The sequence below is a fragment of the Notothenia coriiceps genome, unplaced genomic scaffold, assembly GCF_000735185.1.
Source record: "Notothenia coriiceps isolate Sejong01 unplaced genomic scaffold, NC01 NC01_scaffold00015822, whole genome shotgun sequence".
In the NCBI taxonomy this organism is placed as follows: Eukaryota; Metazoa; Chordata; class Actinopteri; order Perciformes; family Nototheniidae; genus Notothenia; species Notothenia coriiceps.
The window spans coordinates 468,827-493,562 of NW_011348523.1; the positions used below are offsets into that span (position 1 = coordinate 468,827).

At 42.9% G+C, this 24,736-nt stretch overlaps 1 protein-coding gene across 2 annotated transcripts in view; it reads left to right on the forward strand.

Annotated features, from left to right (window-relative positions):
• The window catches only part of srgap1a (SLIT-ROBO Rho GTPase activating protein 1a), a 75,875-nt gene extending 58,701 nt beyond the window's left edge, over window positions 1-17,174 (forward strand). The window contains exons 9-19 of one of the 2 annotated variants that reach the window (XM_010775604.1): window positions 122-319; window positions 807-891; window positions 2,396-2,423; window positions 3,767-3,872; window positions 6,016-6,076; window positions 6,858-6,935; window positions 7,068-7,202; window positions 9,008-9,113; window positions 9,314-9,538; window positions 12,822-12,901; window positions 16,990-17,174. In XM_010775604.1, the coding sequence (XP_010773906.1) occupies window positions 122-319; window positions 807-891; window positions 2,396-2,423; window positions 3,767-3,872; window positions 6,016-6,076; window positions 6,858-6,935; window positions 7,068-7,202; window positions 9,008-9,113; window positions 9,314-9,538; window positions 12,822-12,901; window positions 16,990-17,174 (1,287 nt within the window). Of the gene's footprint in view, window positions 1-121; window positions 320-806; window positions 892-2,395; window positions 2,424-3,766; window positions 3,873-4,502; window positions 4,537-6,015; window positions 6,077-6,857; window positions 6,936-7,067; window positions 7,203-9,007; window positions 9,114-9,313; window positions 9,539-12,821; window positions 12,902-16,989 lie in introns of both variants that reach the window. The other variant, XM_010775605.1, reaches the window with a different exon arrangement.
• Window positions 17,175-24,736: the final 7,562 nt, after the last annotated feature.

Consider the following 24,736-nt stretch of genomic DNA (forward strand, 5'->3'; position numbering starts at 1 on the left):
GATATGCTGTGATGTAACATGGTGATAGTGAAGAGATCACATCTAGCTTTTTAGCTGGCTGTGTTTTTGCAATTTTTCAACTTTTCTTCATCTTTCCCCCTTATCCTTTGTGTGTTTCCAGATCAAAAAGACATCTGAGGCCACCCTGACCACCATCCAGGACATGACGACTATCGAAGACTACGACGTGTCCGAGTGTTTCCACCACAGCCGGTCCACGGAGTCGGTCAAATCCACCGTTTCTGAGACGTACCTCAGTAAGCCCAGCATCGCCAAGAGGAGGGCCAACCAGCAGGAGACGGAGCAGTTCTACTTCATGGTGAGTGGAAGAAGAAGAGAAGAAGATGATGGATACGAATAAACAAATACAAAGGACGTTAAAGGTGTCTTTTCATTTCTGTATGAAAATAGAAATACATCCCTCTTATAGACTCTCTTTGAAGTATTAGTAAGCTTTCTTTACTTAGATTTGTGAAAATGCCAGATTATTGTGGTCTGTTTAATATCTGCTACAAATGTCTGTAAAATGAATCAGAGAATATGAACTAAAGTTATTATCTGCTACTTTAAAAAGCTTAATCTTTCCACGTTGTCCTTAAAAGTCCTTTGCTCATGCACCAAGCCCCTTATTATCTTTGATTAGCTGGCAAAGGGGTAAAAAATATGTTAATCTAGGAAGTCTAAGTGCTATCTTGTTCCCGTCTGAAGATGGACAGCATGTCCTTTGCCCTTAGCTTTTCTTTTCATAGATTGCTGTCTGAGGAGCACTCTGGGCCCGCTGTGTAATTACTCTCAATTCTCCACAGAAATTCCGGGAGTTTCTGGAGGGCAGTAATCTCATCTCCAAACTGCAGGCCAAACATGACCTGCTGAAGAGGACACTTGGTGAAGGTACAGTCAAAACTCTTTACTGATATACACTTCTCTTAAGGCCCAGACATAACAAGCACACATCATGGAACTTTTGCTTATAAGCTGAGTTTGAACACATCACAAAGACGAAAGGGAACACAAACATTCTGCTCAAACTGTCTTCATCCCAGATGGCAACAGTAGTCGTCCCTCAACAGAGTGTAATAGGAAAACATAGGGCTCTGCATCAACAAGTTGTTGTTATGATTCAAACATTAAATGGAGCTTCGTTTGCCAACCATTTTTACACCCGCCCGTCATTCCTGATGGCAATGTTTTTGTGAAAATATCCAGCTATCGGAAGGAAAAGATTACATGAAGATGGACAATTTATCTCTGACTCTTGACTTAAGTCATGCTTTAGCTAAACAGCAATCAGATTGGTTTCTTTAAACGACATGGACCCTAATAAATTCAACATACAAGAATCGGTTAAAAAGCGGAACACACCGCAAAAACTAAGACGAAAGGCGCTCCCCGAGTGCCCGACATTCAGCGACAGACTTTCGCCTTGTTATCTCCCAGCTGTTGGTTTATACAATATAATGGGTGTATGCTGTAGAAGTCCTTTTCAATATCCAAATAGCCACAATCAATAATAATTCTTTATTAAATGTTGTCTTTATTTATTTTCTGCAGTCTTTGTCAAGCAATTTTGGCCTTTTAATTTGGCAAATGTTCCATTGTTTGCCCGCTTTTCTCACTACTCTAAACTCCTGGATTGCAATCTGTGTTTGAGCCCGGCAAGCGAGAGCTGAGGGGGATTGTAAAGTTGTATTATCCGTCTTAGTGATTGATTAGCTCCTAACTTAATGGACTATCGTGCATTAGAGGGGCGGCAGTCATTACCAACGGTCTCTCCTCGGTCTACATTGGTGGAATTTCCTCGGGGCTTCAGCTAATCTGCCACTCAGAGAGTCAGTCAAGTCATTGTTCTACCCTGCAGTGCTGGTGGTCTCAGTCAAACTGTCCACCTAATGAGTGATGAAGCTGTGCTAACAAGGGGAGAAAAGCCTCCTACTTCTCTCACAAACTCCTTAATCATATTGTTGTTAATGAGCTGTAGTACAGTATGAGTCACTCAGACTCACAGACAGGTCAGATCCTGTTCACAGGAACAGATGGCCGCGCAAACGAAACCTCTTCTGTTCTTCAAAACCACTTGGAAGCTATATATTTTTTTGCTTAATCTTTGCTAGTCCACACTTGTAGATTGTAAACTGTGTGCCTGCTGGATGTTTTTACTGTAATGAAGCTAATGTGTCTCGAGCTATGAGCTGTTGTATTTGTGTGTGTGTAGGTGTGTGTATTCGTTTTGTTTGTGCCATTCAAGAGGCCAGCAGTTGCGGACAGATGGCAGGCGTCAAATGCTTCACTGGCCGTATGCAGAGTGCACCGCAGGGACCTCAGAGACAGGTCCTGGCATGTCCACACATCTAACTTCCTCTCACATCTCTTCTCTTTTCTCTCTCTTCACCCGCAGGCCACAGAGCCGACTACATGACCACAAGGTAAAGTACACACACGCTTCAGGACACCAGCGTATTTAAAACACACATCCAGTGCACTTTTTCTTTCAGCAGTGACAGAGATATTTGTGCCGTGTTGCAGCACATCATGGTGCGCACAGGTTGCCTCAGGACATTCTCATGGGAAGTCCTCTGTGACCATGACAGCAGAGGAGTCTAGTTAGAAAAAACAACCTGGAGAGCAGTGAGCAGCTGTGCCGACCTCAATGTTTTAAAGTCCAACCTGTTGATGTGTAAAAGGGTGACCTTACTTTCCTTTCCCTACCTGTAAAAAGAGTGGGAAGTGACAAAGTAGACAATGTTTAGCCTAATAAATAAGGGAAATAATTTGCATTGATCTAAGAAAGAGTTGGTTCCAAAAAAAAAAAGCACATCTTTGAAAACCCATCATTTATGTTCAAAAGTGGAGATAACTTATTGGATATACTCTATTATTGTAATTAGGTTGCTTTGCTATTTTCTATGGGTCACTCACGTGTTAATGACTAAGTTATGTAGCTTCTTTTTTTTCAATCAAAATTGAGGTTGTATTTTGCCTTTAGAGAATAACGAGGTCAAATCCATCAGTTGGAACTCTTTGTTCCTTCATATAAAACACAGCATTCAGAGACGCCACCTTGAGCTCTGTGATAGACATTTTTCATGATTTTCTAACATTTTATAGATAGAAAAATTAATCGAGAACATGTTTGGCAAATTGACAAAGGCAGCCATGTTCTTGGGTGGGGTTAATCACCACTAGTTCTAAACAAATGTGAGTAAAAAGTGATCCGGTGGTATGCTTTATACTACTGTTGTATTCATAAGGCAAAGTTTTTATCTTTTGTTTGCATGATAATATATTTGAAATACCTTGAGGCTTTTCTAGCTGAATAATTCATTATGATTGAGCAGCAGAAGCGACCAAAGTCCCATACTTTTGAATCTTGGTCAGACTGGTCACAAGAAGCCAAATAGAATGAAATCACAAACCAAGACACACACACACACACACACACACACACACACACACACACACACACACACACACACACACACACACACACACACACACACACACACACAGAGGAAATCCCCTGCAGGGCCTGCCATGAGGAGGATGCTGACACATACGATGCTCCCAGCAGGTTGGATATTTCACTGGCCTGTGACAGGATTATAAAGAATAAGCCAATTCATGGCTTTCACTGGAGTCTGAAAATAACCTTTTTCACCTGCCTCACGTCTGAAGCCTCAACTTCAGTTTTTGGATATTGAAGGATAGATGAACCACACTACAAAAAACTGCATTGTTTACTTTTTCTAACACACTCTTTGTATTCTAGACATCCCAATGGGCAGTTCAGAACCCACACCGGCACCCGGCGGGCTAGACCCCGCTCTGTTTTTAATGTTAGGTTATTTAATGGCAATTTGGAGTCATTTATCAAGGTACTGATTACCAACCTGCCTGCCCGACGTTGTTCCTCCTCCTCCTATCTATTTTCTGTCTTGCTCTGGCTCACTGGCCATTTTGGTGGGTTCCCCAAAAGCATTTGAGCTTACATTAATCTTTTACCAACAAAAACAAATAATTCTAGATTCTGGAAACCTTCCTCATGGCAGGGTCAGTGAGCTCTGGTGTCAGACCTGTGAGGTTGGCTCTGATAGATTTGGAGGGCTGCAGGAGGAGAGGAATGGCCGTCTGAGGGATAAATGTTTGTCTCAGTCAGCTCCCCTGACTCGCTGCTGACCTGGCATCACTGCGCTGCTCTGCCAGAGATATGAATTCCTCCAGAGGCAGAGCAGAGGCCAGTGGGAACAGCAGGGTGACTGGCAGTCAGGGAGCAGATGGCAGACTGATAAAGTGCCCTGCCTCCCTCCTCGGGCCTCTTCTCTGCCTCTCATAGGTGGCCGCGTCCGGTCCTGCCTGTCCACTTCTCATTGTTTCCTTATGGGTGTGATGCACAGAGGGGAATGAGGGTGCGCTCTTAGCAAAAGCTTTGGTGGGCAGCTGCTGTGGTCCTAATCTGGGTCTTGCTTTTCTCTCTCTTTCTGTTTCTCTGCGACAATTCTCTATAGCCGCGGACGAAGGAACTCACACGCTCGACATCAGGTACCTTGAAGCACCTTGGGGAGCCCATGCTGCTTTCCTGCGCTCATTTTCTTCATCTGTCCTGCTCTAACACCATTTGTATATCTTACTGTGTTTGTCTATATCTTGTATACATAACCTGCCATCTGTGAGAAGACTGAGACAGACTGAATTGAAGCTTTTATCCTTAACGGGACACCACAATCAAAAATGTATAATTTCCTCTTACTTGTAGTGTTTTTTAGATCTAGATTGTTTGTGATATCAGTTAAAACTGCTCACAACAAGGTCTGTGGATAACCTTGAGTAACGGGGGCATGATTTCTAAAAAGAGTCATTACTTTTGAGTTTTTCAAATGTGTTTTAGTTTTATTATAATGGAGAGAAGGCAGTAATTGGCTCTTGAAGCAAGTGGGAAATAGATACATGTTTGATTTTGACCTTTTCCTCTAAACTGATTTTGCTGATTTTAGTTTAAATTGTGTTTCCCAGCATGAACCACATCCCATTGCAAAATCGATATGAAATCGATGTGATATAAAGCAGTCATCCCCAGTTTCGCATACCCAAAGAGATAATATTACATAATCCTGCTGCACCAGACTCTCTGCCCACTCTGACAATAGATAGTTTTGATTTTGGCATGGTCGCTGTGTCGGGCCGTGCGTTTGCCCCTGAGGACTGTAAACAGATCCACTGTATCATTAAAAGCATGTACTGAGTCCCTGTCCAGCACGGAGCCGTGGGATCAGCTGGCACCACAGCAGAACAGTCAGCGTCTGAGCAGCGAGAGGAGAGTGTTTTCCCTGAAGCGGACCACGCTGCACTTCTCATCTCACCACTCCTGCCCCGAGCTCCATACTGAGTGTGTGGCTCTTTAGATAAGCTCTCCTCAATTTAAACACAGTGTGCACTTGATTGCTAGAATAACAAAACACATAGTATATTTAGCAACACTAGAGGCCAGTTGAAAACAAGTTTGCTGCGGATTATAAGTGTTTTTTTTTTATATATTCTGATCTTTTTATGCTCAGTGAGTTATTATGGGAGACTGGGCATGAACAAATAGCTGGAAATGTCAACTCAATCTGTCTCAGTAAGATCACAAAATGGTGACCCTCCCTTTTTATATAAATACCGCCTTCACTTACTCTGGGTGTGCATGTTTTTAAATTCACATTAACCAGTTTCTTTCCGAGCCCGACAGATATTTCAGCAAATTGATGTTATCTGGATATTTACCGATTAACGTTAAGCATTATCTTATATTTACTTTTCATGTTTATTTAAAAGAAGTACATGTAGAACTCTTTTTTTATATTTACATTGATAAATCTATCTGATTGTATTTGATTTATTTATATTTTCTCAATGATTGATCTCGATAACATCTGAAACGCCGGTTGTATCTGTCGGGCTCTAGCTGTTGTACATGCTATACAAACAGCACATTATACATGATCTGACATTTAGGTGTTTTTGTTCACTTTGCCTACATAGGACTCTGGACAAGCTATCCCCCGCGTGGTTGAAAGCTGTATTCGCTGCATAAATTTGTATGGTGAGTTGGATGTTGTGTATTAACACGTTTGTCACGACAGATATGCAACCATAACTTGATGACAGTATTTATGGATTCTTCTCATAAACCAGCGTCTTCATCTCCAAATCTGTCTGACTTTGGTTAAAGGGGACTTCAAGTGAATCCCAGCCATTAATTGTTTGGGTGTGTACATAGTTTTTCATGTTGGGGCTCCACTGTGTTCAGTCATGGGAAAATGCAGATTCCATCCTGTTTACAGCGGCGCTGCCTTTTTACACCCAGTTTCTCAAACCTACCATGAGACAAACAGACAGACAGCTGAGCCTGGCACAAGTGATGCAAAACTATTTTATTTTCAAGCCAAATTGAAAAAAAGATACACAAGAAAAATGTAGACTCTTTTAGCATTAAATATGTGACAGAAGTGAGATTTCATGGTTTACAGGCACTGCATCTTATATAGGGAACAAGCAATGACGTACCAATTTAAAAGTGACAAAACGGCCGACTAATCATGCTTCCTCCTCACCCTTGACCCTTCCCCTTATTAAGTCCTAATCCCAGCTGGAAGACACTTGACTAAAGCTTGATTGCAGCCTCCCTGACTCATTAATTATCTTTAATTAGAAAAGTGAGGGGGCTTAACAGGGAGGATGTGCTTTTTAGGTCCAACTAAAGTAAGCTTTATTTGCTGAGTGAGGGTCTCTTTCTTTCTGTAAGTAGACTTATGATCGCATTGAGTATCTGTCGTGGACACTCTTGTCTTCCTTACCGTCTGCCCTTGTTTATTTCCTTTCAGGCCTTCAACATCAAGGAATATTTCGCGTATCTGGATCCCATCTCGAAGTCAATGACATCAAGAACTCGTTTGAAAGAGGTACGTTATAACAAATCATTACACAATCTATGGAACATATTAAGCCAGTGGGCTAATTGTAATTTAGACATATTTCACACCTCAGTCCTGTGCATTCTCAATCATTTAGAATATCATTTGTCTATGTCTTAGGAAATGACCCCCTGGCGGACGATGATAACAATCATGACATCAACTCGGTGGCCGGCGTTCTCAAACTTTACTTCCGTGGTCTGGAGAACCCTCTTTTCCCCAAAGAGAGGTTCAATGATCTGCTGTCTTGCATCAGTAAGAAACAACACTTTTGCTTTGTATCAGACATGTCGTTTATTTTCTGAGTGCATCTCTTTGTAATGATCTTATCATAACAACTGTTATTATACTGTGGTTAATTAATCTCACTTAGATGGAATCTGTCTTTCAAATTTGCATAATTCCCACTGACTGCAGTATTTTGTCAGCAGAATGGCTCTGACTTCTCCTTCTCCTTGGCACTTTGTTTTATTACAACTCTATGATATTTGGTCGAGTACTGAGAAGGAAATTATCAATCGTAAGTGGCATAAAGCTGGCCATGCTTCCAGATCGCAGTGGAATGTTAAATGTCTGCAGCACTGAGCGGCGTTTGAATCCAGAGCTTAATCTACTGTATACTGAGGTCAACAGAAGAATAGTCCCAGTCATTCTGCTGTGAGTCAGTTCAAAGACAAGTCAGCTCTTTGTGTGGCCTTTTCTCATATTTTAAGACATTAGGGGGGGCTTTAGGCTATGTTAAAGAACAATTGAACATGCATCGAGTCACATGGGCAAAGCGTGTGCTGCAATGCCTGGTGCAGCTTTGTGTAGACCATGTGAGTGTGTGCTTTTTTCTTCATGCAGGCTTTAGTGTACTGGCAAGTGTGCAAAGTGTTTCCTGGGTGTATTTTTACACAGCGTGAATGATGGGGATTCCCTGTTTACATTCCCCAGCTCAACATGCCAGTGATTGCAGTGTGGGCAGAACGCCCGGCAAGCTTCATATTAAAAATGATCTGCTTATTCCATGCGAAGAAGCTCCGACCAGCTACAAGAACGTTTTTCCTTTTAACTGCTCTCAGTTGACTGTTTTTTCTCCCAACACAGCAGCTTACTGCAGCTACTAATATTTTTCCTTTGGGAATTAGCAGCAGGGATGTTTCACGTGGGTGTTCTCGCGTGTGTGTTTCCAGGTTGATGTATAAGTGTACACTGGAGTAGGTCTCTGAATAAGATCTTCTGAAGTGCTCAGGAGCCTTGCAGAATCCTAGTTAGCTATTCATTAAAAATGAAATACATCACAAGTAGCCCAGAAGCTCAAATCCCAGATGGCACAAAGTGGCTGGAGGGTGACAGCGCTATTTTTAGCACCCAGCAGAGCCCCAGCCCAGCCAAATGAAATAGGCTGCTTCAAGCGCCACAGCGGAACAAATGAGATGGTAATGAAAGACATAAAGGTTCACAGTCAATGCTGTTGATAAAGGGAAAGGATTGAAAATGCTTTGTTTTTGTTTTTAAAGTTACAATTGTGTTCCTAGTACAATAATTATGTTTTAGAAAAAGTCACTTCTTTGTTGGTAGGGTTAGTGAATAACAGAGAACTTGACGAAATGATTTTAAAAGAGATACTGTATTCCTCTAGAGCAGGAATAAAAACTGGGCCTCCCTGTCGTCAGGTGCAAACAGAAAAGCTGACTTTCCTCTTCCTCTTCCTTTTGGTGTCAGCAGTGAAACACAGGCTGAGATCAAGGTCATCAGAGAGTTGATACATTTCCTGTGGCCTCTACACACACACGCACACATACACATTTTACATTGCACTTCAATTATAAGTCCTTGTTGGTCATCCAGAGACATACATTTATTCTGATAAGTAAAAGGCTCAGCTTCAATATTCAGTTTTGTTTATATGCTCATATATTGCATGGTAAAAATAAACATCTTCAAGTAGATGATGTGGTGCATTTGAATTGTAGCTGAGGCAAATGGATGGAAAAAGAGGGCTTTGTTAATTTGCTAATATTTCTACTTATATAACTGTACTGACATTACTGACTTCTCTTTTGTTGCTTCTATAGGAATAGAGAGCCTGTACGAGAGGGCGCTGTTCATCCGTAAGATCCTCCTGACCATTCCCAGATCAGTCCTCATCGTCATGCGCTACCTCTTCGCCTTCCTCAACCAGTAGGTTTATGGATACTTATCAGTAAAACCATCCTTTACTTTAGAAGTGCTTCCTCTTTATGAAATGTCATTTTAAAAAGCATTCACAGCTGTCGGTCATGATTCTATCTGAAATACTTTCCCCAGTGCTGTTTCCTCTCAATCTGCCTTAACTTGGTCTCCTTGTCCCCATCTATCCTTTCCTACCCTCCCCTCTTCAGCGTGTCCCAGTACAGTGATGAGAACATGATGGACCCGTACAACCTGGCAATATGTTTCGGCCCCACGCTTATGCCCACACCAGAAACCCAGGACCAGGTCTCCTGCCAGGCCCACGTCAACGAGATTGTCAAGACCATCATCATCCACAATGAGAACATCTTTCCTGATGCCAAAGAACTGGAGGGGCCCATCTATGAGAAGTGTATGGCTGGAGGAGACTATTGGTGAGCAATGATGCATTTAGGTGCTGTTGCTATTGATTAAAGGCACTCTAGGAAACGTTAAACATGTTTTAATTGCTTTGTGTTCCACATTTGTTTTTGACAGACTTGACTTTAATATTTCAACTGAGACCCTCCCCAACTTTCTCCGTTGCCTATAAGAGCCTGTGGACTTACTTCTATGTAGGCCTGTGACGGTTTTGCTACGGATATTCTAAAGATGAGAAGTTTAAACAGTGTGTAGCTAACTTAGCATAATACTGTATTAAGTTGGAGACGAAAGCTAATTCATCACCATGTGCTGGTCTGGCTGGTGAATTGGCTTGCTAACAGTTTTCTACCTTACTTTATCCTAACAAGGCAGCAAATGCCAGGTGCGGTATAGCTAATGCGGTATAGCTAAGTTGCAGCTAGCTGGCTAACCTTAGCTTGCTTGCTCGCTAATGTTATCACTAGCAAAGTAGCATCTGAGTGGAACCACTAGTAAGTTAGCTTTCCAAATTACTTTACCAGCTAATGTGATCCAGGGCTACCAACACTCACGCATTGAGCTTGAGAGTCACGCAATTAACCCATGTCTCACGCACTCACGCCACACATGCCTTTCCTCACGCTAAGTTTTCGTCCAAAATAAATGTATATAAAAATAAAGTGAAGGAACAGCAAACCGAGCGGTCTACGAAATGAGACGGTCTTCTGGCTTAGTTCAGTAAAGTTGGAACGATATTGGGAGATTCTGATTTCACGGATCAATAACTCATGAAAACGTTATTCAGACACAAATGACGTTTCCTAAGTACCGTGGTAAGGTTGACAACGAACTACAATCACATTTTGATCCAAAAAAGCCAATACGCGCCGTCCTCCGAGCTGGACACATTACATTGGTCTCTATCCGCAGCCGGAGTAGAAAGAGCCACACCTGGAGCCGCCTCTGGAGCCACCTCTGGAGCCGCCTCTGGAGCCCCCCCAAAAAAGCCAATACGCGCCGTCCTCCGAGCTGGACACATTACATTGGTCTCTATCCGCAGCCGGAGTAGAAACGAGTGCTCAGGGATATTCTCTTTTTTCGGAGTTGCACTTTGCAGATCTGCAAAGTGCAACTCCGAAAAAAGAGAATATAATAATATTCAATCACTATTACACAGCTTATTACTACCAAACTCACCACAAACATCAATAGTCTCCTGTGTGTCATACTACAGCAAGGAGTTTGGAAGAATATGCTTTTGAATAATTTTGGGGAATATTTATAATGTAAAATCTTCAATAAATATGGCATTATCTTGAATAACTTTACTATTATACAGTATATTTCTACCAAACTCACTATTTGCATTGTTGTTGTTAGCATCTGGTTAGCTAGCTGTGCTAACGGATGTTAGAAGCTGTTTCTAAAACAAGGAGAGGGAGAGCTCTCTCCTGTCAGACTGAGAGATAACTACAGCTCAGTGAGGTAAGGGACTCTGTTTAGATAGTTCACTTTAGTCTACTTATCTCAGTGGGTCTCAAACGTTTTGGTCACCATTTCTGAGAACAAATGAAAAACAGTCATGAAATACAATATGACAGTAAAACAAGAATACAGTTTAAAAGGTGAGTGATTTGTAAAATAGGCTATTCATAAAGAAAATCTGTTCACAGTTCTGTTTCATATGGGTGTTGAGAGATGTATCCATATATTCATTTTGCTCTCAAAGTGCACTAGGTTGATGCATTTAACTTCAATATTTAAAAAAAAAAAATCTTCCCAGAGCACCCTCGCCCCCCCCCATTTATAAAATAGCACTTTACCTCTGCTTACACCTATATGGCATTTTATATGCTGTGAGTTGATTATCGGGCCTTCATTTTAAGAGACGCGGGTACACTGTGTATGTGCGTATTCCACTGTAGCGCCCTGTACATTAATGGGAAACCCTAGTTTGTACATGTCCAATACATTTGTAACACTGCACACATGAACGTTTTGTTTTTTCGGTTCACCAAAAAAAAAATCTCACTCCAAGCTGAACTCAAATGTTGGCAGCCCTGTGTGATCTATGATACTAATTTATGTAAAATGACAAAGGGTGTTGAATTTAGCTTTCTTAGCTTTCTGTGGCATAAGTTAAGGATAACCAGCAAGCTGAAATGTGGCTAGGGTCCATAGATATGGTGTTGGTTGCTTTATAATGTTTTAGAAATGTGCAAAAAGCTAGCTAGTCAGTATTATGGAGCCATGGTTCAAATCAACTTTTGATGTCTGAGCTACAAAGCATACACTGTTGCTACTAGGGCCTGTTGTCACCGCTGTATGAACGTCAAGTTGTAGGTTATCCAGGATTAAAAGAGAATGTGGAAAGCATTCTGATGAGATCAGTTCCTGCAGCTGCATAGATTTCCTAAACAACATGTAGAGTCAGACAGAGGTTGGTGATTTTCTTATAAAAATGTCTTTCCGTGAATGGAACAAAGGCACGCAGCCAAACCTCCTTCATTAGGTGCTCACACATCAAGCAGGTATGCATCGGCTTACAACGCAGCAGCTGTGTCAGTAGTATGTCAGCGGAGCTAATTTGAGTAATTACACTCACCAATTATGTGCCTGTGGTTAAGGAACATGACATGGTCAAGCATGTTTCAGTGCTAACTTTAGGTCATGGACTATTTTGTCGGTAAGACGGGCTAAAACGATCTGGCTGGGAAATTATGACTTTTGGAATTGCAGCACATGCTGGGGTCAAACAGAGCTGAGTCAAACCTGAGTCACTTTCCCAACGCTAAATCTGTAAGCACTGGCAGTGCTTTTCACTTATTTCTGTATCAATTTCCCCCCCCAGTTGTTATGCCCCATGTTACCACAGGCTGACTGATTTAGCTAGAGCTAATCACCCGTCTAAAGCACCTCCATGTTCCCCCCGCAACACACATGATGCCCTGGGGAGATTTGTTGTCTTGGCTGCCTCCCTTTCTTGTAGAAGAGGAGGTGACTGGTGACATGTTAGCATGGGAGGAGACGCTGAGCTAATCTGTTTGTGGCATTACCAGCCAGCTCTCACAGCACGATGCCAGAAGATCACCATTTCGAAAAAAGAGGCCCAACCACAGACAGAGGTTCTTTGCCTCTTCCTGTTGGTCTTAATAATTGTCTTACCCTGTCATCTTCACTGAAATGAGATACAAGTTAATTAGATATGGTGTCTTCCAACAACCTTCAGGATCTGTGTCTGTTTTGCAACTTTCCCTTAATCCCTGCATCGCCTTGGCTGTGACTCTGACACTTTGCATGTTGTCCCCCCCACAGTGAAAGCCCCTACAGTGAGCATGGAGCCCTGGAGGAAGTGGAAAATGAGGGAGGGACAGAAACACACACCAGCGAGGACGGTGAGTAACAAACAACAACACAACTACTTCAATTATGTCATCATTTTGCACCATTGTTTTCCATCCGTATTGTGATCGGTATCATTTATGAACATCACGTGAATTAAAGTTCATTATCACGCCTGAGCACTCACTCAATCATAGAATGAAATACTTAAATCCGTATAAACTCTCCCTGTCCTTGGTCTTGGGAGGGTTGAATCCAGCAGCTAATCCTGCCTTTCAGTCTGTTAAATGCTGTATCCTTGAAGGACCAGGGAACTGGGCTCAGTGATGGACAGCCATTCATATTCTAATGATTCTGCTTCTCCCTCGAGGCCTTGGGACACTTCCACATCCCCCTATTCAAATCCAGGGTGGTCAACACTAACTGGACCCCTTTTGGGAGAGAAGCTTTGTTTTCTTAGGGTCACATTCTTGGGTTAAAATGGTCAACTACCTTGGTTTCCATAAAATAATTAAAAAACGTATGGAGTGTGTGTCAAAAGTTCCAGGTTTAAAATAACGTTCCAAATTATAAACGTCTGTGTTTTCTCTACATTTAACTACATTTCCATGTCCAAGAGAAATATGATGAAAAAACAAACTCACAAAAGACTTAGAAATGGTGGGATACTGTGCATTTATGTAATCTTACATGTTTTCCATTCGTTTGATTGAAATAATTAGAAATAGTTCGATCTGAATCAAATAATGAGTGAGTTGGTTGAAACCAAAATATCAACCGGGATCATTCACTGCTGTGCAAAAGCAGAAAAACGCAATAAAGCTGCAGCTATGACAAGAGAGCCCAAGCTCCATATCTTAGAAGCAGACTTCCCCTAGACCTGTTTCCATGGTAACAAGTGCCCAAATCCTGTCTCCTTTGACACCCTGAGATGATTTTTAGGGGCTCCCTGTCACCACACGTCATTAGGCTCCATTGACGTAGTATGAAAATCTGGTTGATCTGATCTCACTACATCAGCTGTTCATCACTGCTTCCAAATGAAAGTCATCAACTGGATGTCCTTTATAAAAAGGGACATCTGATTAGAGGAAACTTCTAAAGATTCCCACTGCAAAACACAGATGGCAGCTATCAACTCTTTGAGTAATTAATAGAGGATTATGTTTTCCAGAAATCCCTTGCTACCATGGTTTTGTTCCAAAAGCTTCTCTGAGCGGACGGGGAGGATGTCCTCACTGAATCCCTCCCTGCGGAGTCTTGAACTGTGGTCAAGTTATTGTCGTCAGTTATTTTTAAATCCCCATGACCTCATTTGGATTCAGACACACAAGGAAACCACTTTTCCTGTTTGCTTACCAGCACTTGACACAGAAATAGTCTCTTCTCAAGGCTCAAAATGTGTTTGCCCTCTTTGCCCTTAAAGTAAGTGGACACAAGACGGACAGGCGGATGCATTAAAGTATCCCTCTCTGGCAAAATGAACGACTGTACAGACATGTATGGTTCCCAGAGGATTAAACCTATAGACTTTAATCATGTTCTAATTTGTTCCTTAAGGGCCACCATATGGTCAAAGTTTTTGTGTGATATTTTGCACATGATAAAGATTGTGTGAGGTCAGTTGCATTATAAAACGTAGGGCCAGTTTTCGACCCTCATTTAATACCATTAAAGACCTTTTAATTTGCAATGAAAGTTTCTACGGACATTCATGGTCCCAAAGGTTTGGTACCTACTTAATTATGTGGTCGCTTGACTTTTACTTCAAGCGCTACCATGAGGTCAATATTTTTACTTCTAGTTATTTGGCCTACATTCATGTCCCTCTTTAGATTGACTGTAACAACGTTAGTTATTATTTTCATTTCACATAGCGACATAATCTTGTCAATACTTACATTTCAATACAAATAATACCTAAAGAAAATGATGACCTTCCATCAACCTCAGCTGCACCTAACCGCGCTTACTGTCAAATGTAAGCATGCTAACCTGCTAAACTATGTATGGATGAACATTATACCTGCTCAACATCAGCATGCTGTCATTGTGCCTCAGCATATTTCTGCTCGGGGTTGTCCCAGATGACGGTCTCATGGACCGCTGCTGTCACGCCCTGGAGATGAACTGCCAGTTTCAGAGTGGCAATTCACGCACAGCATCAATACATTGATGTTCTATCTGCTGGTAAATTTGCAACAAGGTCAGAGGTGAATTACCCAGGACATTGATTAGTTATCACTTTGCAGGAGTGTAGCATGACGTCCTTGTTGTCAAGTGCTCCAGGCAGGCGTGCAGTTATTGTGAAAGGTCAGTGTTCTTCATTGTAGAGGAAAGGTCATCTTTTTTCACCATAGAGAGCCACATCTAAAGCCATTTCATCTCTTCATGTCCAGCATGAAGGCTCCTGCTCTCTTTGTAGCTACAAACACCATGGATGAATATGTGTCTTCAGGGAAAATGGAGGATAGGAGAAAAAAGAAGAGAAATGGTTTTATACCCTCTCCTGTATTGAGTTTAAACATATCTTAAAACAGGCTTCTGCTCCCCTATATCTATGTAGGAAAAAGTAGAGCAACATTCACCCTGACTCTGCTCCACTGGCTTGTGTAAGACATCTGACAGTTTGTATCTCTTAAACCACAGGCCTCCAGCTCACACAGTCGTAGTGTGTGTCTCTTTGTGTGTAACTTGGATGTTGTATCTAAAGGGATTCTCAGTTATTATAGCACAACATGAAAGAGAAAATCCACCAAGATTTCAGTTTATAGTCGTCAGTGTTCAGCAGCAGCCACGTCACGTGTGTGTGTGTGTGTGTGTGTGTGTGTGTGTGTGTGTGTGTGTGTGTGTGTGTGCGTACATTCATTTGCAGACCGGAACAGAATGGATGGATTGGTTGAAGTTAGGGAAAGACATGGAGAAAAAACCAAGGAAGAGAAATCCCCTGCACCAAAAAGGGCCCCGTCACTTTATTAACAGCCTCGTCCGCTGCAGTGAAGCCAAATTAATTCTGACAGTAAATTTCTGCTTGTCACATTTTATTGAATTCACGTCACATCCACCCTGTCAATCCTTTCAACCAAATGAAGCAAGGAAACCTCTGCCTGTATATCCTCTCTCTCACGGTCTCTCTGTTCCTGTGAAAGATATACCATGATGGCTTTTCACAGCCGATACAAGCTTCATCCATTTAGCCGGTGTATAAAGAGAGTGGCTGTTGGTTGAGGCCGAGGTCTGTTCAGGGGGTCCTTCTGACTTAAAGTGAGATGGGAGGAGGGCAGAGGTAGGAGTGAGGGAGAAATAAAAAGCTATTTTTAGACTGGTGTTGCTGTAGAGCTTGCATATTGGGCTCAGAGACGTGTACCTTTTTGATAAAGGGATTTCATAAACTATGGACTTGGAGAGAATAATTACTGCCAATAAATAATAATTGTATCTCCTCTATCCATCACTGACAATACTCTTTTGTTTGTATAGTTATCACACAAATGGAAATTCTGATTGCTTCAAAGGGAATGGAAAGACATACATCAGACGTTAAGATTCCATTGAAAAGACGATAAAAACAGAAGCCGTAAATTCAAAGGAATTGCATTTAAAAGAGAATTTAAACATAAAGCATAAGACAGCAAAATATACATGCAGATAAAAAAAAGAGTTATGAAGAAATCATCGGAAAATGACAGCAAGCAATAATAATACTTCCTTCTGTAGCTTCTAGCCTAGTTTTCTTCGTGTTAATTTGCCATGTCGCTGATCCAGGGCTCTACTGGTACAGTTATTGAGTCGGTGTCAGCCCAGCCTAATGATCCATTCAGTGACTGACATGCCCCTCAATCTCCTCTCACAAGCTCCTATAAATATCCTTCTAAAGGTCCTCAGGGCCTACCGTTGTAGAGCAGGGTTACTAATGACAAATACTAATATATCCAACTGGCTCCTCATGCGCAAACATGCCGGCTTTAGACGTGACTCTCCTGCAGTCAAGCCAACAAGTCAACATTTTTGATCTCATACGATAGCACCACCTGTGTCGATCATAAAAAATTTCTGCACATGCGATAATAGCCGACTCTCCTTGATGTGTTTGCCCTGTCTGACATACCTGACCTGTGTAATCCTCTCTCTCCGTTGGCAGAGGGTGAGCCCATTGAAGCCATCGCCAAGTTTGACTACGTCGGGCGCTCTTCCCGAGAGTTGTCTTTCAAGAAGGGCGCCTCCCTGCTGCTGTATCAGCGGGCTTCAGAAGACTGGTGGGAGGGGCGGCACAACGGCATCGATGGCCTGGTGCCACACCAGTACATCGTGGTCCAAGACATGTGAGTGTTTTCATCGAGCGTCATTTAAGATGTGAAAATCAATGTATCCTATCAGCATCAAGCTCATGAGAGAAAGCCACTGAACTATCTTCGGTTCTTTTTTTCATCTAGCACCAACATCAAGATACAAATGTATTTTTTCTTTATAACTATTATATTCCGCTAACTTGCACATGCTCCGGTGCTTAACATGTCAGATTTTTTGCAGGAGTAATGTTAACCATGTCACTTTGAGCGTGCTAGCATGCTGATATTAGCATTTAGCTCAAAGTAAACCTTTGCTTCAGTAAAGCCTCACAGACTCAACACTCTAAGGGCCGTCCACACCAAGAATGAGACCAGAAGGATAAATATACACGTTAACAATGTTAGCATCCACCCTGATGAACAATACCCTACTGTAAACTGTGGCCTCACACACAAGCTACACCTGTTACTGCTGTACGCTGCCAAGACAAAGAAAGTAAGATTAGGATATAAATCATACGATTAAGAAAACTGCAGTGTGCGAAAAAGTACACGTCCCACCGTCCGGGACGTGTTATTTACAATATCGGACAAGTAGATCTTTCAATTGACTTGTCCGGCGGACAAGTGACGTTTTTCGCCCTGATTTATTGAAAAATTATTGATAAATTCAGTTTACAAAAGGCAGAACTCATTCGCAAATTGTACGTGTCCACCATTGTTCGTTTAGAAATGTTAGTTTCGGTTCTGCTTGTCGATTCCTAAGGAAATGCATCTCGCCGCTTTCTGTACAGTTAGACGGGGGCGGGGCGGGAAGTGTAGCACAGTGGCAGAGTTGGGAAGCAAAACTCGGTTCCGAGTAGGAACAAGAAATAACAATTGTCCGGTCCCGGGATTGATAAGAGTTGTGAGGACAGGAGGCCGAGCCCCGCGGACCGCAGCTCTCTCTCTCTCTATGCTCCGTATCAGCTAATCGCTGCACGGTGCGGCTCAGCGTCTCTCTCTCTCTCTCTTTCTACACACAGCGGATCTGCTGCCCGTTTAACAGCCTCATCTTTGTCAAACTTTCTTATGTTCTTTCTTTAACGCGTAATGAAGGCTATCTTAATAGCCTTCATTACGCGTTAAAGAAAGAACATAAGAAAGTTTGACAAAGATGAGGCTGTTAAACGGGCAGCAGATCCGCTGTGTGTAGAAAGAGAGAGAGNCCCTGTTTTTGCAAGGGCTGAATCTGAGAAGTCTTCTTCGCTGCTTTTGTGGCAGACTACAGCGCCACCTACAGGCCTGGCATATGTACTACAGCGTCTCCAGCGCTTTCGAACGGCAATGGCCGTGGCTGTTGCCCATATAGGCGGAGCTCCTCGTTTCTGACGTCAGAGATATTTCAAATCTGGATCAGTCTGTATCAGATCCGTTGCAGCCCCGTTTGTAGAGATTTGGGTATGGAGGCAAAGAGAGAGGGTTGTGTTTTCTGACACTAGGTGAGATCCCTGACACACCGGGGACACATATTCATGTATAAAAGACGTACAAAAGTGCATTTTGCATGATAGGTCCCCTTTAAGCACTTTGGTACACATATTTGCTTTTTTCTTGTTAGGTACTGTCAATTATAATGCACAATACACATAAGAATCATCTTTTTCAAAACACTGCTTTGGAAAACACATCAGTTCAAAATGGAAAATGTTCAGTTCTTGTGAATTGTACAGATAATGAAAATATTCAGAAAATGCCATATTTTTCATTTTGGTCCCTTACAGTAATGGTTAATGAGACATTGCAGTCCAACAGTGCAGCTATAGAGCCGTGGGAAACCAACCTGGTGATATAGGCCTCAGAGACCCTGATGTCAGAGGGCGAACCCAAGTCTTTCCCCGAGCATTTCTCCTCTCCGGCGTGGCCGCTGCTGGCTTCGCTGTCAGCCTTCTGACTCAGAGTGTCTGAGAAACTGTCATCTCTGAGGACAGGGACACAGAGTGACATTGAGACATGGAAAGAGCAAGAGGAAGTGACAGAAAAGACGAAAAAGGACTAAAAAAGACTAAATCAGCAAACCAGTCCATCTTTCATATTTGCATGGTTCTTAGATGACAGTATTTGGTATCAGTTTTCTGTGAGTCAGCATGTCTCCCTCCCACCCTTCCCCCCCAGCCTCAAGGTCCCCAGAGTCAGATGAGTCATATTCCGGTGATATACTGTGACACGCACATGCCCACACACAAGCCAGCTGAGTGGGTTTCAGTGAGGTGTGTGAGCAGCAATCAGAGCCTCTGATGATGTGTACTATCCGACATAAAAACACACTTACTTATTGAGTGTATCCGCATGAAAGCACACACACAGAGAGGCAAAGCAAGGACGAGCATCTATCCAGCGGTAAACAACATTTCGAGAAAGTTGCTGGAGTGGGTCTCTCAGAGGTTCTATTCTGGGCTCTTTTATTGAACAAGTGAAGATCAAAACCCTGTGTGCTCCTCTGCCTGCTCTGTTTAAGTAGAGAGCAGGATGTTACTACGCAGGGGCACAACCTGTACAGCTGTAAATCCCCCCTCCCCCCCACTCTTTCATTAACTAAGAGGACACCCCACCAGCAGTGCCCCTCATGGTGAATTATTGATAGAGGCACATTGACGGCATGGGAAGGAACAGAAGAGGAAGGGAAGGGGAAGGAATTCTAAATGGCCGTTTAGTCGGCCAGCTACTAAGTGATTGGAGTGATTTTGTTCAGGTCCTAACGAGACAGTGAATCCAGTCCATTAGGCACAAACTGTCCAAACCGCTGTATTCTCGTTATAGCTGAGAATGACTGAAGGGCTGGTTGAGCACCCTAGAGGTGGAGAAAGCTCCAAAGAGACCGCAGCGTTCAGGACAAACATGTCTTAAGGTCCTTGATGCATGAGCCGATGGCCCATAACCTCCTATAGAGCCGTAAATCAATAAGGACAAGTGTGTTGTTTAACCATCAGAGATCTCATCAGGGAGAGCTGTTCCTTAAAGCATATCTAAGGCTCTGATTGGAGTAAGGGCGGAATGTTTCTTCAGTGTACCACCTGTAGGATTTTTTAAAATTATGTAATGACAAAAGACCCTCTTCACAAAGAATGATAACGTAAAATATAACTAAAAGTTTTAACTCAAGTGGATTGCAGAGTCCACGCCACAACTCTAAAGACAAACTATATTGCTGGGATTGCTTTAAAAAAACAATTTAATGAAAGACAAACAGTGACAGCCAATCAAAATCCATCCCAAAACGAAGGTAAGGCAAATAAGTGTACTTATTGTAATTATAAGTGACTCACTTTTAAATGGTTTTCAGTGTGAGAAAAAGTTTTTAGAGAGTACTTGTCCATGGACAAGTGAGTTTGGCAATTTACTTGTCCGAATACATTTTTCACTTGTCCAGAATGGACACAAATTGGGGCCACTGGAATCTTCTTCTTCTCCATCGTATTTTACATTTTGCCACGGTTTTACGACACCGCTAACGTAAGTGAGCGGTGAGATTTTACTGCATCACACATAGGGTTGGGTATCGTTTGGATTTTAACGATTCCGGTTCTGCTTTTCGATTCCAGTCATTTTCGGTTCTCGATTCCGGTTCTTTGAGAGGGTAAAAATAAGTCCCATGAAAAACTGGGAGAAAAATATATTTATGAAAACATTAAGTCAAATCTGTATTCCTATTTACAAATCACTTCATACTGTTTAATCTGTTACGGTTATTGAATACAATTATATAAAAATAATCTCTGCATTGTTTAGTTAGTTTTAAGTGGTGCAGTTTGACAATGTACAATTGGCCCAGTCTCCTCTGATGTTACACTGCAACCTGCCTGTGAGACAGAGTCCAACCACACATGTCCAACACATAGGCCTTATAATAATAATAATAATACATTATATTTATAGCCTATAGGCCTAGCGCTTTTCTACAACTCAAAGACGCTTGCACGCTTACACATGTCCTACAATACACATGCTGCAGCTGCCCAGCTGCTCACTGTTTGTAAAAGTAAATAAATAGTATTTTCATTTCAATAATGTACTTTCTATACCCTGCTTCATAAACAATACTGACATCCCTGTGCTCCTCCGAGTCTGGGGGTCCGGGGATGTGAGGACAGCGCGAGGACACAGGGAGGCTGCTTCACTTCATAAAGGAAATGGCGGTCAATATTAACAACACAGGAGCTAAAATGCTTAATAACCTTCATTACATGTGAGAGAAAGAACATAAGAAAGTTTGACAAAGATGAGGCTGTTAAACGGGCAGCGGATCCGCTGTGTGTAGAAAGAGAGAGAGAGACGCTGAGCTGCACCGTGCAGCGATCAGCTGATACCGAGCATAGAGAGAGAGCTCTGCGGTCCGCGGGGCACGGCCTCGCCTCCTGTCCTCACAACTCTTATCAATCCCGGGACCGGACAATTGTTATTTGTTCCTCCTCAGAACCGAGTTTTGCTTCCCAACCCTGCCACTGTGCTACACTTCCCGCCCCTCCCCTCCCCGCCCCGCCCCGCCCCGCCCCCGTCTAACTGGACAGAAAGCGGCGAGATGCATTTCCTTAGGAATCGACAAGCAGAACCGAAACTAACATTTATAAACGAACAATTGTGGACACGTACAATTTGCGAATGAGTTCTGCCTTTTGTAAACTGAATTTATCAATAATTTGTCAATAACATCGGAGCGAAGAAACGTCCACTTGTTTGCCGGACCAAAGTCAATTGAAGAGTCTTACCTTGTCACGATATTGTAAAATAGACACGTCCCGGACGGTGGGACGTGTACTTTTTCGCACACTGCCTTATTTTAACAAAACCTAAATTGTGCCGCTGTGTTTCCCTAACTACTACTACTTTCTATTCTTGTCTTTTTTATCTCCCCCCCTCAGTAACACCCCAGTGTGGGCAGCACCTATGGACCAGGACTACAGCCAGGACCTACACCCCTCAGACGCACACGCTTCATGCTCTAACAGTGCTCCCAAGTAACAGTGGCACTGGCATCCTGCCTTCACCCACCACCCCTCGTTTCTCTGCCCCCACCCACGAACGCCACGCACCCCACGAAACCTCGAGAGCCCTGCCAGCGTCAGGCTCACATCAAGTACGACTCAGACCAGTTTACTCCCAGCGTCCACCCCTCACCTGACCGACCTGCTTGAACTCAGTAGAGCCGCCACGGTGACCCTCATCCCCGAGGCCCACAAGATCCTCTATTGTCACCCTCATCTCTCCCGAGTCGTCATGAGAGCCTCCTTTCAAGGACTTGCACTTCGACAGTGCTGCCATCTGTGTGTGTAACAGAACATAAAAGGAGCCGAACGTGGGCGTGGTCCTCATCGACCCCATCGGCGAGCTCAGGAAGCGTTTTGCAGCGTGGCTTCAGCGCTGTCAACCGGCGCTCGGCAGACGGCTCGGAGCCTCTTGCCTGGAGGACGAACTGGACTCATCGGCCGAGCTCAGACGTCAAGCAGGAGGCAGAGAAGCGACTTCGAGGCAGCTGCGCTCTCCTCGCTGAAGGAAACTGGAGTAGGAGGGGTGAGCCGTGCCAGACAGCTCATCACTTCCTCCTGCAGTATCAATGCACCAACCCCTTTTCACCCATATCAGTCCTGGACGATGACTAGTGACGGCGGTGGGGCCAAGCGGGGCCATGTGCCGCCTGTGTAGTGAGGAGAGGGATACAGCGACTGCTACCATGGCCCTGAACTATCTTCGGTTCTTTTTTTCATCTAGCACCAACATCAAGATACAAATGTATTTTTTCTTTATAACTATTATATTCCGCTAACTTGCACATGCTCCGGTGCTTAACATGTCAGATTTTTTGCAGGAGTAATGTTAACCATGTCACTTTGAGCGTGCTAGCATGCTGATATTAGCATTTAGCTCAAAGTAAACCTTTGCTTCAGTAAAGCCTCACAGACTCAACACTCTAAGGGCCGTCCACACCAAGAATGAGACCAGAAGGATAAATATACACGTTAACAATGTTAGCATCCACCCTGATGAACAATACCCTACTGTAAACTGTGGCCTCACACACAAGCTACACCTGTTACTGCTGTACGCTGCCAAGACAAAGAAAGTAAGATTAGGATATAAATCATACGATTAAGAAAACTGCAGTGTGCGAAAAAGTACACGTCCCACCGTCCGGGACGTGTTATTTACAATATCGGACAAGTAGATCTTTCAATTGACTTGTCCGGCGGACAAGTGACGTTTTTCGCCCTGATTTATTGAAAAATTATTGATAAATTCAGTTTACAAAAGGCAGAACTCATTCGCAAATTGTACGTGTCCACCATTGTTCGTTTAGAAATGTTAGTTTCGGTTCTGCTTGTCGATTCCTAAGGAAATGCATCTCGCCGCTTTCTGTACAGTTAGACGGGGGCGGGGCGGGAAGTGTAGCACAGTGGCAGAGTTGGGAAGCAAAACTCGGTTCCGAGTAGGAACAAGAAATAACAATTGTCCGGTCCCGGGATTGATAAGAGTTGTGAGGACAGGAGGCCGAGCCCCGCGGACCGCAGCTCTCTCTCTCTCTATGCTCCGTATCAGCTAATCGCTGCACGGTGCGGCTCAGCGTCTCTCTCTCTCTCTCTTTCTACACACAGCGGATCTGCTGCCCGTTTAACAGCCTCATCTTTGTCAAACTTTCTTATGTTCTTTCTTTAACGCGTAATGAAGGCTATTAAGCGTTTTAGGTTCAGTGTGTTTTTAATATTTGGACCGCCATTTCCTTTTATGAAGTGAAGCAAGCCTTCCCTGTTCGTTGTGTCCTCGCGCTGTCCTCACATCCCCGGACCCCCGAGACTTGGAGGGGAAGCACAAGGATGTCAGTATTGTTGTTATGAAGCAGGTATAGAAGAGTAGCTACCATATTTGAAATGAAATACTATTTATTACTTTTACAAACAGTGAGCAGCTGGGCAGCATTGTGTATTGCAGGACAGTGTGTCGAGAGTGCAAGCGTCTTTGAGTTGTAGAAAAGCGCTAGGGCCTTTAGGCTATAAATATAATGTATTATTATTATTATATATTATTTAGCCTATGTGTTGGGATGTGTGGTTGGACTGTGTCTCACAGGCAGGTTGCAGTGTAACATCAGGAGGAGACTGACCAATTGTACATTCTCAAAACTGCACCACTTAGGAACTACTAAAACAGCAGAGATTATTTGTATATAATTGTATTTCAGTATCCGTAAGAAATTAAAACAGGTATGAAGGTGATTTGTAAATAGGAATACAGATTTGATTAATGTTTGTTCATAAATATAGTTTTTCTCCCAGTTGATGTCATGGAACTTGATTTTTTACACCTCTCAAAAGAACCGGGAATCGAGAACCGAAAATAACAGGGAATCGAAAAGCAGAACCCGGAATCGTTCAAAATCCAAACGATACCCAAACCCTATGTGTGGATGGCAGTTAAGAATCTTACCGCTCACTTACGTTAGCGGTGTCGTAAACCGTGGGAAAATGGTAAAATACGATGGCGAAGAAGAAGATTTCCAGTGCCCAATGTTTTGCCATTTCTGGACAAGGTGAAAATGTATTCGGACAGTAAATGCCATGACTTGGTTGA